Source organism: Fusarium oxysporum, chromosome X, assembly GCF_013085055.1.
Source record: "Fusarium oxysporum Fo47 chromosome X, complete sequence".
NCBI classification, from domain to species: domain Eukaryota; kingdom Fungi; phylum Ascomycota; class Sordariomycetes; order Hypocreales; family Nectriaceae; genus Fusarium; species Fusarium oxysporum.
Genome location: NC_072849.1, coordinates 1,191,922 through 1,207,419, shown reverse-complemented (window position 1 = coordinate 1,207,419; position 15,498 = coordinate 1,191,922). Strand labels below are relative to the sequence as shown.

General features: G+C 49.3%; 6 protein-coding genes and 1 non-coding gene across 7 annotated transcripts; 3 read left to right on the top strand and 4 right to left on the bottom strand.

The window, feature by feature from the left end:
* The first annotated feature begins 186 nt into the window (after window positions 1-186).
* FOBCDRAFT_t225 lies at window positions 187-291 on the top strand. The gene has a single exon. It is a non-coding gene; the product is annotated as a tRNA-Met (tRNA).
* Window positions 292-534: 243 nt separating this feature from the next.
* Window positions 535-1,698, bottom strand: FOBCDRAFT_207355 (uncharacterized protein; the record flags this gene model as incomplete). Its single annotated transcript, XM_059609194.1, has 3 exons — window positions 535-550; window positions 623-1,585; window positions 1,691-1,698. 3 exons carry the CDS (start codon window positions 1,696-1,698, stop codon window positions 535-537), a joined length of 987 nt encoding a protein of 328 aa, XP_059467944.1.
* Window positions 1,699-2,742: 1,044 nt separating this feature from the next.
* Window positions 2,743-4,467, bottom strand: FOBCDRAFT_169334 (uncharacterized protein; the record flags this gene model as incomplete). The annotated part of the gene is made up of 4 exons (XM_031191338.3): window positions 2,743-3,437; window positions 3,489-3,877; window positions 3,930-4,146; window positions 4,201-4,467. The coding sequence occupies 4 exons, from the start codon at window positions 4,465-4,467 to the stop codon at window positions 2,802-2,804; spliced, it is 1,509 nt and encodes a 502-aa protein (XP_031032569.3). The 3' UTR covers window positions 2,743-2,801.
* A 1,334-nt stretch (window positions 4,468-5,801) lies between these two features.
* FOBCDRAFT_264770 (uncharacterized protein) lies at window positions 5,802-7,223 on the top strand (the record flags this gene model as incomplete). Its single annotated transcript, XM_031191337.2, has 6 exons — window positions 5,802-5,939; window positions 5,991-6,118; window positions 6,176-6,275; window positions 6,323-6,464; window positions 6,517-6,725; window positions 6,783-7,223. 6 exons carry the CDS (start codon window positions 5,802-5,804, stop codon window positions 7,221-7,223), a joined length of 1,158 nt encoding a protein of 385 aa, XP_031032568.1.
* Window positions 7,224-7,538: 315 nt separating this feature from the next.
* FOBCDRAFT_280262 (uncharacterized protein) lies at window positions 7,539-8,184 on the bottom strand (the record flags this gene model as incomplete). The annotated part of the gene is made up of 2 exons (XM_054707138.1): window positions 7,539-7,724; window positions 7,777-8,184. The coding sequence occupies 2 exons, from the start codon at window positions 8,182-8,184 to the stop codon at window positions 7,539-7,541; spliced, it is 594 nt and encodes a 197-aa protein (XP_054563113.1).
* A 2,857-nt stretch (window positions 8,185-11,041) lies between these two features.
* FOBCDRAFT_232505 (uncharacterized protein) lies at window positions 11,042-13,235 on the top strand. The gene has a single exon (XM_031191335.3). It carries the CDS (start codon window positions 11,520-11,522, stop codon window positions 13,029-13,031), a length of 1,512 nt encoding a protein of 503 aa, XP_031032566.1. The 5' UTR covers window positions 11,042-11,519; the 3' UTR covers window positions 13,032-13,235.
* A 744-nt stretch (window positions 13,236-13,979) lies between these two features.
* On the bottom strand, window positions 13,980-15,238 carry FOBCDRAFT_264768 (CAP domain-containing protein). The gene is made up of 2 exons (XM_031191334.3): window positions 14,283-15,238; window positions 13,980-14,229 (listed from the first exon to the last, which is right to left on the bottom strand). The coding sequence occupies exons 1-2, from the start codon at window positions 15,038-15,040 to the stop codon at window positions 14,208-14,210; spliced, it is 780 nt and encodes a 259-aa protein (XP_031032565.1). The 5' UTR covers window positions 15,041-15,238; the 3' UTR covers window positions 13,980-14,207.
* Window positions 15,239-15,498: the final 260 nt, after the last annotated feature.

Genomic DNA, 15,498 nt, shown 5'->3' with positions numbered 1-15,498 from the left:
TCTGTTAATGTTATTATATCTATGCAGCAATGGTAACCCATTGATGATTCTCGATTTAGATATCCGCACTAGGTAAACAGATAATCCTCTGTTGGTGTTACACTGTCAGTCTGGCACTTGCAGAGAATGGTATCCGTTTCCGTTGATGAGCACCAATGAAGCTCAGACCCGTACCCAATTAGGATAGTCTGCTTGGCTCAGTTGGTTAGAGCGTTGGTCTCATATTAGATTGTGATCTAATCTTAGATTAGAGTGATCCAAAGGTCGTGAGTTCGAACCTCACAGCGGACAAAACTTTTGTCATTTTTTGCCTCTTCTTTCCAATATGAAAACATCATTCATATACACTTTGTTGGTTGCTACGCTACCATTGGTATACGCCATGCGAGTTGATATTCTTTTGCTTCTTTATTATCATGTGTGGCGAAACTGAGTAAGTCGTGCTGCATGCCATTGTTCATTCACTAACTGTCCGTGATCATGTCTTGGTCTCACCCTAGACCCGCGCGAGCCATTAAACAAATGTCATCAAAATTAAATGATCGCTAATCTGTAATTACCGTTTATAGTAGAACCCGTCATTACTCTATTCCCAGACACATTTCATTACATTACAACGCACCCACCGTCACCGTCCTTGCCATTGTCATCACCGCAGCACCCGCAACAGCCATCGCAGTCACAACAGTTATCGCATTCGCAGCAATTGTCGCAGCCACAACAGTCATCGTTGCCATTGTCACCTTGCTGGTCACTTGGTTGTTGGTACCTTGTGGCATCATACGACGTATTCACCTGATCACTGTCATATTGGTTGCCGTAGTTTGTGTCATTAGCGTACTGGTCGTGATCATCATCGTAGTAGCGATTGCCGCCGTCTGGACTGTTTGGAGAGTATTGACGATCACCATCGCTGTCATACCGATAGTCTCCATTGTCTATGTAGTCACCTTCATATTGGTTGTACTGAGTATAGGTGATGTTCTCTGGGCCCTGACTGTTGTCGTAGTTGTTGATAACGTAAGTGGGCTCGTTCGAGTCGTTGTTCAGGAAGTACATGGCTGCTCCTGCACCAGCCGCACCGGCGACAGCACCCCCAGCTGCATACTTCATGTTCGACGAGCTCTTCTTGTGGCTTTGTTGGGGGTGAGCCTGTTGAGGGTGGCCGGGATGGTAGCCTTGAACTGGTGCAGGTCCAGCCCTTTGGACTGGCCGGCCTCCACCTTGCGGAGCATGACCTTTTGGTGGTCCAGCCTTCTGTCCTTGAGCAGGAGCTGGTTTCTTGGCTGGAGGACGCGTAGCTTGTTGCGGCTTCTTCATTTGGGTCATCTGCATTCCATGATTGGGAGCAGGCTGTCTTCCGACAACAGGAGCACCTGCAACTGGTCTCGGAGCAGTCACCGGTTGATAACCGGCCGGTCGTTGAGCAGGCCGCTGGGCAGGCTGTGATGGTCGCTGAGCGGGTTGAGCAGGTCGCTGGGCAGGTGGCTGAGCCGGTCGGCCAGCTGGAGGACGTCCGGCCGGAGGGCGTTGTACGGGAGCAGCTGGGCCTTTGTTGCCAGCAATGGGCTTTTTGGGGTTTTGACTAATAAGGCCATGTTGTTAATGCCTGGAATTTGAGATTGCCGAAGGAGGATGCTGCCAAGATGAAGTGGGGAGAGTCAAATGTGATAGGGCTGGAAGAACTAACCTGAACATCTTGACAAGGAGGTCGTCCCTTGGTCTCTAGAAAGATTGTGAGGATTCTGTAGGTACCCGAATAGCCTATACTGATAATAACGAAAGGCAGAAAACACGCGTTCACATCTTTGATGGCGCGCAGTTATATAGGCCTCTTGAACAAGAGACAAGGTCCTCATCAGGCTCAAAATTTGTGCTTTTTTCAACCTCCTCCACCACTACCCTGAGACAAATGCTACGCTGACAACTTGGCACTCCAAAAGCCTCCAGAAAAGATGCTTTTCCCTCACACTGAAGTAATGCAGTGAGATTCTCAATGCTACTCTGTTTATTTTCGACATCAAAACGGCCCCCAAATGAAGATGCAGGGTTTCCTTCAGCTTCTTGCTTATGGTAACACCTTATCCATATATCTTACAGCGAGGTCCAATAAATTTCTCTGCTGACCACTAAACCCTGTACAACGGCTTGGAGGATCAGAATCGCTTAGCCAGATCAGGCCTTATTCCCGATTTTAGTAGCAGAAGGTCCAGGCTCTGGTACGAGTTTAGCCTTGTAAGCACCAGCCTTATTTCAAATCTTATATGCATCAAAACAACCATGTCTACCCCCGATTATTCCCGTTGATCTTTGGTTGATCGAGGTCTGGATATCTCAGATTCTCGGTCGCTTGGTCTTATCAGTTTCATTGTTTGGCCCCCAATATGATCAGGAAACTGCAGTCTTGCATTCTGGTTGGGGGCCGATTCTTAGTTGGCGGCAGGATTTGAAGCGCTTTGGTCATCATTCCTGGCGCAAGATCTTATTTTCACCTTTGGCTACCTGGCATGACAAATTGCGAGTTGGACAAGCGCTTATGTTACCAGCCAAAAACGAACCTTTTGTGTAGAGGCTTTGGTTGTACGGTTCTATGGTCGCAGACTGACAGAAAAGCATGTTGAAGCCGCTGGCTCCGTTCATGGTAAGAGAAGCACAAGGACACCGATGATAGAGAGAATGAACACCAGCAGTGGTTAAGATAATACGGATGAATGATACCATGTAAGATTAAATATGGTTTATGGATAGACGAAGATATGGAGACGACGCCTCAGCTTCTGACTTCAAAGGCAAGTCGTCTCTCATGCTACAGGACCAAAGAAGCTAAACTTTCCTTTGGGGTCATACTTGTTCTTCAAACTCTTCAAACGCTCTTGCCGCCAGTTCTCCTTTCCATACCAACTGACTGGCTCTTCATTACCAAAAGCGTAGTTAACATAGACACTCATGTGGTACTGACCAGAAGCTCTATGGAGGATATGGCGCAACTCATTGCCGACAGCGGCAGCCTTCTTGTCGAGTTCAGAATCTCCAGGCTTGTATGTGATCAAGGGAGCAGTGAGGATATTCTGTTGTCGGAAGGCGAAAGCAGCACTCTGGGCATCAGTGCCCCGAACAGCCTGGGTGGAGTAACCCTCAAACATGAAGATAGAAGTGTTGAAAGGAGTGTCAGGACCTGTCTCTTTGGCAAAGAGATTCCATGCGTTCTTCATGGCGGAGACATTGTACTTCTGAAGGTAGAGAGGGAAGCGGGGGTTGACAAGACCATTCTTCTGGCATGGGACAGCATCGACATCGATTTGTGTCCACCTGGCAAGGTCGCGGTAGTCTCCAGACTCAGGAGAGATGGCAATTGGGTTCAAATCGTGGAAAGGCTTGGAGATCTTGGGGTCGATGCTCTTCACGCCTTCCTGGATGAGCCAGAAGAGGATGATAGGCTGCAAAAGCCAACGTTAGACCAAAACAATGGATGAAGGATAGAAACTTACGTTTTCGGGATCCGCAGTAGGGTCATGGACCCAGTAGGACCAGTTGATGACGCCCTCAGGCTGCTTTCGAAGGAGATGCTCATTGGCGGTATGATACAACTTCTCAACGTGTTCGCCACTGAAGACAAGTGTCTCGATGGCCCAGTCTCGGTGCTGGATCTCATACACCTTGGAAGTGATAGAAGTCACAATACCAAAGTTGTGACCAGCGCCCTTGAGGGCCCACCAAAGATCGGACTTGTTATCGATGGTCTTGAACGATCCATCAGCCAAGACAATGTTGAGCGAGACCCACTGATCTGCGATGATACCGTGATGGCCTTGGAGCCAGCCATGTCCACCACCAAGGCCTGGACCCATATAGCTAACGCACTCGCATGTTCCGGTCACTGGTAGCGGTTAGCACGTCATCATTGGCAAGAAAAAAACATCAAAGCGTACCGGTTTGCTTGTTGGCAGCCCAAAGTGTGTCGGTGACTTCTTTGGACCTTGTACCGCCACCAATTGTAACCGTCTTGCCGTCAGCAGCGACTTTGACCTTGTTCAGCTGGCTGAGATAAATCTCAATACCATGGTCCATGCGACCCAAAGTGGTGATAGCTCCATGAGCAGTGTTGTAGGCGAGGAAAGGAAGGCTCTTGGAGTTGGCATATTTGACCTTGAGAAGCATTCATTAGCATTTCCCATCAACGATTAATTACGAAACACTTACAGTCGTGGCGACATCCTGCTCTGTACCAGGAACGACAACAATATTGACCTTGGGAGCATCCAGAACGGACCAACGAGTGGTAGCCTTCTCAAACTCGGCAGATCCAGGACAGTAGACCTTGGCCGACTTGGATAACTTCTTACCAAGTTGGCTCAGGTCTTCAGAACATGTCCCAATGGCATCGCTACGAGCAAAAGGAGTTGTCGCGCATGTGACTGCGGTGCTCCAAGCTGCCAATGCAGCAAAGACTTTACTTGAAAAATGCATTATAAGAAACCACGTGCAAATGCAAGACACAACTTGGACCCTTAGATCAAAGACCCCCTCTAGTTAAAGGATCGACGAGGACCAGGTGCATATTTAACCTGCCTGGTTCGCCTTTTTCTTCCTCTGCGCCATCGGCCAACGTTACCCCGAAAAGCCAATCCCTGACAAATTCCCCTAACTTCTTCCTGCAGCCGAGGTTTGACAAGAAAAAGGGAAATTATTCCTAATATCCTTGCTAATGTCCATAGCCACCTTCTTCGTTTAGCAGCCTGCATGTTAGTTCCCCCACCTTCTCGTAGGCCAACGGAGATTCTGGTACGACCCGATCGAATATCTCAAAGTCATAGCGCGGAGATGGATCCATTTTAGTGCCCGCGGAACGGGTACCGGCGCGGAAAATCCCTGACTTTTAGCTGAAACCCAGTATTTATTTCGGGCTTTTATTCCATGGGTTGCTGATCGCGAAGATGCAATTGTCCAATCGGGTTCCTGGACATGATCTGAGTGCAATCTTAGAACCATCAGCATCGATTTGTGGGAGGCCTACCGAGACTTCCGAAGGCCAGTGGGTATTGGGACCTTTAGTCTTGTGAATTGCCTGAATGCTAAGAACAAAAAAGAAATGATCGTCGAGGCGAGGTGTTGTCAGAAGTGGAAATCAGATCTGAGATTGTACCAGAGCATCTCGAACATCTCCCCAGATTGTCGAGGTAGCATTGACAGCGCCACCTCTGTCCCAACTGAGATCTCATATGCATGTAACGGCCAAAAAAGAACATCTCAGCCAAATTATCATGGATTGAAGGAATATGGTTATTTCTCATTACGTGCGTGGCGTTCTCAGCCGTAGCTTGCCGTATCACAGGCTTTACCATTGAACTCTTGGCGCGTCATTTTCTTCACGAGCTAGCCAGACTTTGCCCTGCTACTGCTTAGTGTCAGGTACGGGTCGGTCTCCAATATTTCCAGCTATCCCCGAGCACCAACCAACTGAACATTGCATGTCTAGCACGGCCAGGGGAGGCAAGAAAACCCATGACGTGTCGCAAATGACAAAAAGAATGAGGTAAGCTTACTTTAACTTAGCAGGCCATCAGAGGAGTTATTTCTGGCACCTTTGGCTAAGACTTCCTGGTGGCATGTGCAGACTAATCTCAGGGGTGCAGATTCTGGGAAGCTTGTGATTCAGTGGAAACGAAAAATGCTCTGCGTATTCAGGCCCCTACCTGCTTACTTATGGGGCGAAGTGTCCAGGACCCGGGCCCATGGGCCGCTGATCTTTGTTCTTTCTCCCTTCCTTCCTTTTGCTTCTGATACCTTTGTTGGTTCTGAAGATGTCGGACCCTGTCGTTGAAGGTTGGACGCTGTATGCGGTCGGCGTCGCTTCGACGATCCTCAGATTTTATGCTCGTATGAGAGTGGATGGTTTGAGAAGTCTTCAGGCTGAAGACTATCTCATGGCCATATCGATTGTGGGTTCCCATCAAGCTCTGTGGACACTGGTTTGATATTGACTTCATCAGGCCTTTTACACCATCCAGACAACTCTTGCATACAACATCGGGATCCTTGCCCATGGTCTCGCAAACAATGGAATAACAGATGCTCAACGAGCTGCGTTGTCACCAAGCGACCCAGAATATGATTTCAGGTTCGTGGTTTTTTATCATTCTTGATCTCCCAGCTCTTTGCTCACTGAAGTTGTCAGAATAATTGGCTCCAAAATCCAGGTTGCCGGCTGGACCATATATTCCGCTCTGATCTGGTCACTAAAGCTATCCATGCTATACTTCTACACTCGCTTGACGGTATAAATTCCAAAGTAGTCACAAAAAACGCACCTGACATTTACTAGACTGGACTTGGTCGTCCATATCGCATCCGGATATACGTTGGGTTTGGTCTAGTCATCGGCACTTTCATCGCCACCATGATAGCTATTTTTGCTGGTTGTCAGCCTTTTCACAAGTACTGGCAGATTAACCCGGATCCTGGCAGTGAGTATCACAGTCTCAGCTGCACAGACGTTGTACTGACACTTCGCCCTAGACTCCTGTCAAGCTGCTATCTCGAAACCCATCGTCTGGGTCTCATTTGCAGCCAACATCTCAACTGATATCTATCTTATCGCAATTCCTCTTCCTATGCTTTGGGGATCGAGCTTGAAAATGATTAAGAAGATCGCTTCTACGATCGTGCTTGGGGCCGGTATCTTTGTACTTGTCTGCGCAACCTTAAAGAGTGTTTTCGTCCTCGTGGTACGTCCTCTGGTAGAGCTTATTTCTCCGACACTGTGGCCTAACTTCTGCATGTAGGATCCCGTTAATGGAGCCGAGCTTGCTGGAGCCTGGGGCACTCGCGAAGCCTTTGTCGCCGTGATGACAACCAATCTACCGATCCTCTTTCCGCTCTTCAGAGTCTGGCTCACGCCAATCTTCGGAAGCGTGTTACGCTCCTCTCACAAGACATCCTATCAATATCCTTCCGGGTTTCAGACTATAGGCGGAGGAGGGCGAAGCGGCAAAAGTAACGACCCGAGCCGACGAGGACCTCCGACCGCAAATCCCATATCTGCGAATATGTCATTCAATAATAGCGAGGAACGGATCGTCAAGGCAGAAGCCCACCGCATGGATGACCTGACCGATTATAGCGCATCGAAAGGAATTATTGTTTCGAATGTGGTTGAAGTTATTCATGAAGACAAGAAGGGTGGTAGCAGTAGGAGTAGAGAAGGTTCTGAAGGGTCATGGTAAGAATGAGTTAAATACATGTGATTCGAAATGAAATAACATACAGGGCACTGGAAGACTTTATATTGTTAATGGATAATGAGACATGGCGTTGATTTAAAATGGTTCAGTTCGCATTCAGTAGCTCTTGTTTTCGTCTAGAAAGGTGGACTTAAATTGTTTGCTTATGGTAAGATCACCACAAAAGATAGCACAACTTTTGGAATTTCGAATTCGCCCAAGCTGTGACGAAGCATGGAGCCCTGGGACAACACTTTCTAACACTTGACCCTGATGCCGTGTTTGTACGGTGGAGTGATGTCGGAGATGAATGCCTTCTTAACACTCCTTATCCCACGAGCGCCATGCGCCTTCAACCTTGAAGTTACCAGTAGGTTGCAACTCCCTAATGTGCTTGTAGTACAGAAGGCAGGTTCCAGGGCTTCCGCCATCGTGGGCGTAGGAGCGGCATGTCGTACCGTCTCCGACAGCAGCGCATCCGGCCTTGCAAGCGGCCAAATCGGTCTTCAGGCGCCGAGAGAAGTGGCCCAGATCGTTCTTTCCCAAGATACCGCACTGAGCACAGCTCAGACTCGAGCGCAGCCTCGCGCGCAAGGCAAGCTTCTTTGGCCTCTGCATCAGTCTCGGCAAAAAGATCAGGCTCAACGAAGGGGTCGTCGATCTCAACCTTGGTAATGTACATGACGTCTGCTCTGGTGCGATCTTCTCCATCGGGCTTGGAGACAATGCATTTCTTGGGGGGAGGGTGGTATGGGCAGACCCCGACGCCAGCAGCCTGGCAAAGGGCAGCGCAGTCCTTGGCGGAAGCGACCTTCTCGTGGGTGGTGCCCGTGCGATACATGTTGCACTTATGCTCCACAATATAGTCTGGGGTAATTGTCTCGCAATGACCCTCAACACAGTCAGCGATGACGCGGGAAGCACCGAAAAGTGCGGCCAGGCCGTAGATGACGGAGGCTTTCATATTGGTGGTTGGTGAGTATAAGCAAGTGTAAGGATTGGTAATTGAGGAATTCTAAGGGATAACTAGACTCAATGGTTGGAAAGACTGTGAGCTGATGCTAAGAATGGACTGTCCAATGTTGGAAAGTCCAGATACTTATACCCGGTTTGCCCTCCCATTGCTGCCCTTTGTTTTCTCCTTGACATATCACTATGAGTCAAAGATCTCCTTTACTTCACCCTTACTCTGAGCTTAACATGAGAACTTCCATCTGCACCTGATTTCAACGAGGCATAAGCTTGCAAATCTCTGTTGGCCTTTCCATGGCAACAACCTAGTAATCGTGAGAGCTTGGAGCCTGCTCCCCGGTGGATTTCCAAAGCATAGAGTTTATTGGGTAAGTCTCAGCTAATTCACGATCTCCCCGCTTTGATAGCTGAGAGCGGCATCAAGTTCAGCTCTTGTTGATCTCTTGGCGCATACAGATTGAGACAAAGCAGCGAGACGATTGGAGGAAGATGAATCGTACATGCTTTCTTGTGCCACCACTGAGTCTGAGATGCATGCAAGGAGCCTTTTGTGTGGAAGACGAGCGAGGGTATAGGAAGGGGCCCCGGGGCAAGAAAACGTTGGATCTTGAGAAGGGATGCCAAAATAGACTCAGTAAAAAGCCTCTTAATCTTATACTAACTTACCCAAATCTTTCTATTACTTGGGATTGAGGTCATGAGTAAATTCTGCCTCCCCGAGTACGGCTCGAGTGAAATTTTCAAGCCCAATCTCACATGCATATGCCACATACTAGTTAGGATATTCTTGCTGCTTTGGGTCTTGGCTCCAAGTCATCAGTCCATTGCCCAATAGATATCCCAGGACTGAATCCATAGAGTTCGAGGATTTCAGCCCCGTCGTAGATCAATGCATGGTTGACTAGATTGAGATTGCCGAGTCAGATGGGGCGAATCGGATGTCAGATCTGGAGACACGGGATTTGCGCGGGAGGACGATCAAAGACATGCATTTCTCCGTCGGCCACTTAGAAGTGGCGGAATGGGATACAATTCGGGTTGGCCCGCCGGACCGTCGCAGTTCAGCCGTAAGTTAACTGACTTCTACGAAGTAATCAGGCATTGGTGAGTCCACATCCAGCGGTTGACCCTGCAGGCAAGTCTGTGAGTTAAGACATGCAGCGATTTGAAAGGTGCTTGTAAGGACCCTGGCTATGCTGACTACGAATTCATAGTCAGATTTCTTCTGCAACGATTGAAGATGGAAAGTCTGGGGAAGAGGGTCTACTAAGAGCTCATCAATAACGTTTCATACACACTCAGTTGCACGAAGCCAGCATCACGTTTTATTTGACCCCGAATGGAGACAAAGCTACCCTCTACTGTCAGATAGTCGAGGTCTCTGATTTTCAAAAGTTGCAAAAACGACCATAGGTCATAATTCCACGAGGCAAGTCGATAGTCACCAATTCTGTGATGGTCAACAACCGAGATGCGCCGAGGAGATTAGACGGACTTTATCACATAGATTCTTGAACCGTGAAGGCAAACCTTTGTATCTTAGGCCAAATTTCGACTATGTTACATCCAGAGGTGCTTGAAAGAGTCGCTAGCAACATACCTAAAGCCTAATCTCATGACCGACAATTGTCTCCATAGCTTGTGACATTGAAGACTGATTGACAGCTCTTCACTACTGTCTTCTTCGAGTGTCTTGCATGGATTCTGTTCAAATCATCCATGGAGCTCTGGCAGGCCTCAGGCTAAATGAGAATCGGACAACCATTAATGAAGGCTTCAGAGAAGAAAAACACGTTGTCCATTATCTAGGCCGACGCGGAGTGAGAAATTATCATTTTGCGGCACACCCTTCTCTCATGATACTGGCATCCTGTCCGTCACATTTTCGCGGCAGTGGTATGATCTGACTGTAAGAGATTGGCGTGTGATGTAGTCAACGCGGGATGTTGTGAAGCGCCCGAAGTACCGAGGTTGCAAAAATCATGTCTTGACACCGCAAGTTCTAAGTTTGCCTTTGGGTGGTGAAGCGCGTTGTCACTACGGTGAGCTGTTCAGTTATGATCTGACCTCTCACCTCACCTCAGCTCACCTCGGCACACAGGTGAGGACGCGCGGACTGCATAAAACCCTGATCCGAAGTTCGGAGTTAGCAGCGACCAATTGCACTAAAATCTATTGGCTGTCAATTCCATTAGTGTTTATTACCCCAAATATAGTGTTTTTTATCGTGTCCATTCCGTGGGGAGACAAAGTCTGTTCTCTAGAGGCTCTTTTCATCCCGCGCGCTAGCATTGGTTATGCTGCTGCCTACAGGCACGGTACCTGAGTTGACCGCTCATTGAGGTTCAGGGACCTCAGCTTACCCCTGCTTCTTCAGCTCAACGACATGCATGAAAGGGACGGAATTGGGGGAAGTGCAGGTCATGGGACCTATCGCGTTGAGAGCCGCGACCATGAGGCTGATACCGACATGGGTGAAATAGTCACCTGGACATGTTGACTTTTTACTCTACCCCAAGGAACTTAACTCAACCCCACGATGCTTGGCTTGACCTTCAAGGTGTAGGTGGCCTGAGCCCTGGGCTTGTTTGAGAGGTATCCACTGTAGCTTTAGCTATCACTCCCTGATAAGAGGTCTTGATAAGCAGCAATGATGCAAGTTTTTCTGCCGATGACGGCGTGTACTGCTGATCAGATTCTGTGGCGTCTGCAGTGTCAGCGCAGTGCTGCACAGTGAGGTTGCAATATCAGGGCAGAATTTGAAACAAAGAAAACATGGTGAAAATCTCTTTCATCATTCGCCACTAAAGAATTGGAGGGACAGGACATGACAGGCAGCAAGATTTGGGATTGAATCAAGCGTTGATGTGATAAGCTGATAAAAGCTAAACTATGGGGCTCTTTAACGTCACAGGCCCCATAACCTTGGGGCCCTTGACCTCACCAACAAAACAAAGCCGGTCTCACCGCGGATCCACGGCTCCCTCTCCACTAAGTTTTTAGCCACCTGAAAGCAGAAAAAAAACGACAAAATCAATTGAGCAAAGAGTCCACCGAACACGGGGGAACGTTCGAATTTTCGCTGCCCGAATTTATTCCGGCCTCTCCTTATCTTTCTATCGAAGAAACCACAAAACCCGGCGGTCAGCATCTGCATTTGAGCGGTGACCTCATTCCTCATAACAACAAAACTTCATCTTCCTTCTCTCCTCTTCACATTCACCCTCACCTCTTCATACCAACACCTCCTCTCAAACCCTTGATACCCTCTTCATTCGCATCTTCCTCCTTCTCATTCCTCCTTCACACACAATCACAACCGCCAAAATGACACAACGTCTAAAGCTCAACAGCAGCAACCTCTCCGCTATTGCGTCACAGCAGGGAGACCAAAAGGTCAAGGTCCCCTCCTACGACCGCAAGTCTCTCAAGGAGGGCATTGTCCACGTCGGAGTTGGTGGTTTCCACAGAGCGCATTTGGCCGTCTACGTCGACAATCTGCTCGAGAAGCATGGTGAGCGCGATTGGGCCATCTGCGGTATCGGCCTGCGACCCAACGATGCCGCCATGCGCGATGTCCTCAACTCCCAAGACCATCTGTACACAGTCATTGAGCGCTCCGCAAAGGGCAGCTTCGCCGACGTCGTCGGCAGCATCAACTCCTTCATTTTCGCACCTGATGATCGTGAGGCTGTCATTGCAAAGATGGCTCATCCCGACACACACATTGTTTCTCTCACTATTACTGAGAGTGGCTACTACTACAACGAGAACACCCATCAATTGAAGGACGAGCACCCCGACATTCAGCACGATCTCAAGCCCGAGAACGAGAACGCCCCCATTAGCACTTTCGGCTTCCTCTACGCCGCTCTGGCCAGACGTCACGCTGAGGGCCGCAAGCCCTTCACCGTTCTGTCATGTGACAACATGCAGAAGAACGGAACCATCACCCGCAACATGCTCACATCTTTCGCCAAGCTCCGCAACCCTGAGCTTGCCAAATGGATCGACGAGGAGGGAGCTTTCCCCAACGCCATGGTTGACCGCATTACCCCCAGCACCTCTGAGAACGACATCAAGTCACTCGCTGAGAACTTCGGCATTGAGGATGCTTGGCCCGTTGTCACCGAGCCTTTCATGCAGTGGGTTGTTGAGGACAAGTTCGCCGATGGCCGCCCTCCTTTCGAGAAGGTCGGTGTCCAGGTTGTTCACGACGTGCACGACGTCGAGCAGTTCGAGAAGCACAAGCTCCGTCTCCTCAACGCCAGTCACTCCGCCATGGCTTACCCCGGACAGCTTGCTGGCTTCAAGTACGTCCACGAGGTCATGGAGCACCCCATCTACCGCAAGTTTGTCTGGCAGATGATGCAGGAGGAGGTCAAGCCTCTTCTCCCCGAGATCCCCGGCGTCGACATCGACCAGTACTGCAACACCCTTATGGAGCGATTCTCCAACCCCACCATCATGGATCAGATTCCCCGTGTCGCTCTCAACGCCTCCGGCAAGATCCCCCAGTTCATCATGCCCTCCATCGCCGAGAACATCTGGGTTACTGGTCCCTTCCGCCGCTTATGTTTCGTCGCAGGTGCCTGGTTCATCTACATCAAAGGAGTTGATGACAAGGGCAACACCTTCGAGGTTGACGATCCCATGCGCGAGAAGCTTCAAGCTCTGGCCAAGGAGGGCGGCAAGGATCCCCGCTCTATTCTCAGCGTCCGAGAGCTGTTCGGTGACGATTTGCGAGGCGACCAGCGCTTCCTGGACGAGGTGACCAAGGCTATGGAGCTCATCACCAAGGATGGTGTGATGGAGACCATCCCCAAGTATGTCAACTAAGGGATATCGGCGGCGTTACCTATCGACTTGTTCTGGGCAGGGAAAATTACAGCGAAGCGATGATGATGATCGGTTAATGAATGACTTTGGGATGGTGAGCTAGGGTTAGACGCGGGTTTGTATACCGTCCTAGAAGGCACACCTCAGATAGACATCAAGGGCAGATGCCCAAAAAGTTTTAATGATTATGCCATGATTTGATGACGATTCGTTCCATCTCGCTGTGACACTGTTTGATGTTATCCGCCAACGTATCCAAAGACTGATTGATGGTGACAAGGTTGTCTAAGAAGTAACTGTCACAGGGTAGCGCAAATCGATCCTTCATACGAAGGCATCGGCCAGTGAGTCTGTGCCGTGTGTTTAGTGAACCATCAAGATGGGAGATGCTATGTCGTCGTTTGAAATTCGCGCTTGCCTCAGATGACGAACTGCAGTCGCAGAACATGGAGAAATTAGAACGGAAACACAAATTAGTATCATTTCGTGTCTGAAATCATGCGATATCATGTCGGAGTCTTATGGAACATCTGCTTTTCTTGCTCTGTTGACCAAGCTGGCGTTGAACAGACTGAGACGAACCTTCCATGCGGACGCTTTTGAAGACGGTACTGGGAACCAAGCATCGCTGAATTTTGAGATAAACAGACATGATTAATGAGTATTACGGACTGGAAGCACGAGTATTGGTTTGAGTCTTTGAGATGATATCTGTGAGCCTCCTTTGCTGTAAGAAAATTATGAAATAAAGATTAAGGATCCCACATCGCACTTGTACCTGGGTGTTAAGGCTCATGTTGCAGCGTTGCATAAGCAAAGACTTGTGCGATTCACTTTGCACAATTTTACATCACAGTTACAGCAAATATCCTCGTGCTCATTTCGTGGAACATTAATATTCATTCATTCACTGAACACATCACCAAGAAGCATCGGCAGAGACAAAGTTTATCATGAACGTGAATGCAAAGGTCGTAATTGCGTGAGACAAGTATATACATATTGTCAGTAAACCAAATAATCCGCATAAGAAAACGCGAATGGTTTATTCAAGAAGTGAAATGTGAGTTCATAGCCCTGGTGAGTCGCTCTCATAACTTGAAGTGAAAAAGATACATCAAAAGATCACTGCCAGCTATCCCGAACCTAAGCATCCGTCCATGTCGGCGTTGACATTTAGTAAGGCTTGTCACCGATCCTACATTATAATTAGCGACTGCTTCATTTAATAGTAGAGTTATGGGAACTTACATGTTACCGGGCTTCTGGTAGCGGGCGACAACCCAAGAGGCACCGGAGCTGTCCTTGGCGACGGCCATACCGACCTTGGTGGTGGTCTTCCAGACGCACTGGGTGTAGTGACCGAAGGACATGTAGTTGGAGCCGGAGATGGCCTCGCCGTTGTACTGGCTCTTCTCGCTCAGGAAAGCCTCAACAGCAGCGGAGTAGGGGTTGGAGCCGCTGCCCATGTAAAGGTTCTCGCCATCCTCACCCTGAGAGTGCTCAAGGCTGCCAAGCTGAGCAAGGTGGTCGGCCCACTCTTGGGCACCGGAGGCAAGAGAGTCGTCCCAAGAGAGAGGCTCGTTACCGACAGCCTTGCGGGCCTCGTTGTGGAGGTCGAGAGCCTTCTGTTGATCAGCGTCGAGGTTGGAAGATCCGGAGCCAGAGTCGGAGCTGGGCTGAGTGGCAGCGGGGGCCTCCTCCTGAGTGGTGGCGGGCTCCTCCTTCTCGGGCTCGGGGGCAGCGACGTAGGTGGGCTGGGGAGCAGGGTTCTTCTTGGGCTTCTTGACGACGACGGGGGCGGGCTGCTGCTCCTGGACAGGGGCGGCGGCGGGCTGCTCGGGAACGTAGGTGGCCTGGGGAGCGTTGCCTCCAGCGGTCACGTAGTGAGTGACGTACTCATACTCGGTAACGACCTTGTAGTGCTTGTTGGAGTTGCCCCAGCTGCCGTGGGGAGCGGCCATGGCGCCAGCGGCCATCATGGAAACGATGAAGCTTGAGAAATGCATCTTGATTGAGAGTTTTGTTGTTGTTGGTTAACGTCACCGGGACTGGGCTGTAAAAATTTCGAGTTGCTTTAAAAAGAACGTGTTAAGGAGTGAATGAATGTAGAATAATCCTTCAAGGATGAATGAGTGGTTTGCCTGTTAAGGAATGAGTGACAAGACTGATTGAGTCTGGAGAGGAAAAGAAACAGAAGATGGGGGGACGGGAATCAAGGTTATAATATAGTTGTGCGGCAGTCAACCAGTGTAATGATCCTATTGGATGAGACATGTCAATGATCCCGACAGTTGGTGTGGTGCCATGTGAAAAACGAAATTCGAGGCGTAAGCCTGGGCCCTGGACAACAGACAACGTCGAATTGATTGAAAGAGCGGAGTTCTGTGTTTCAAAGGGATGATGCTCCGATGGGCTGCTCGATCCAGGGGTAAAGAGACTAGACTAGCTAGTCTAGACCAGGGGT

Excerpts from the sequence above, each read along its gene's own strand:
- FOBCDRAFT_264768 (XM_031191334.3), bottom strand. The coding sequence starts at position 15,040 with ATGCATTTCTCAAGCTTCATCGTTTCCATGATGGCCGCTGGCGCCATG. Across the intron at positions 14,230-14,282 it reads TACCAGAAGCCCGGTAACAT|GATCGGTGACAAGCCTTACT; the intron begins GTAAGTTCCCAT and ends ATTATAATGTAG.
- FOBCDRAFT_232505 (XM_031191335.3), top strand. The coding sequence starts at position 11,520 with ATGACACAACGTCTAAAGCTCAACAGCAGCAACCTCTCCGCTATTGCG.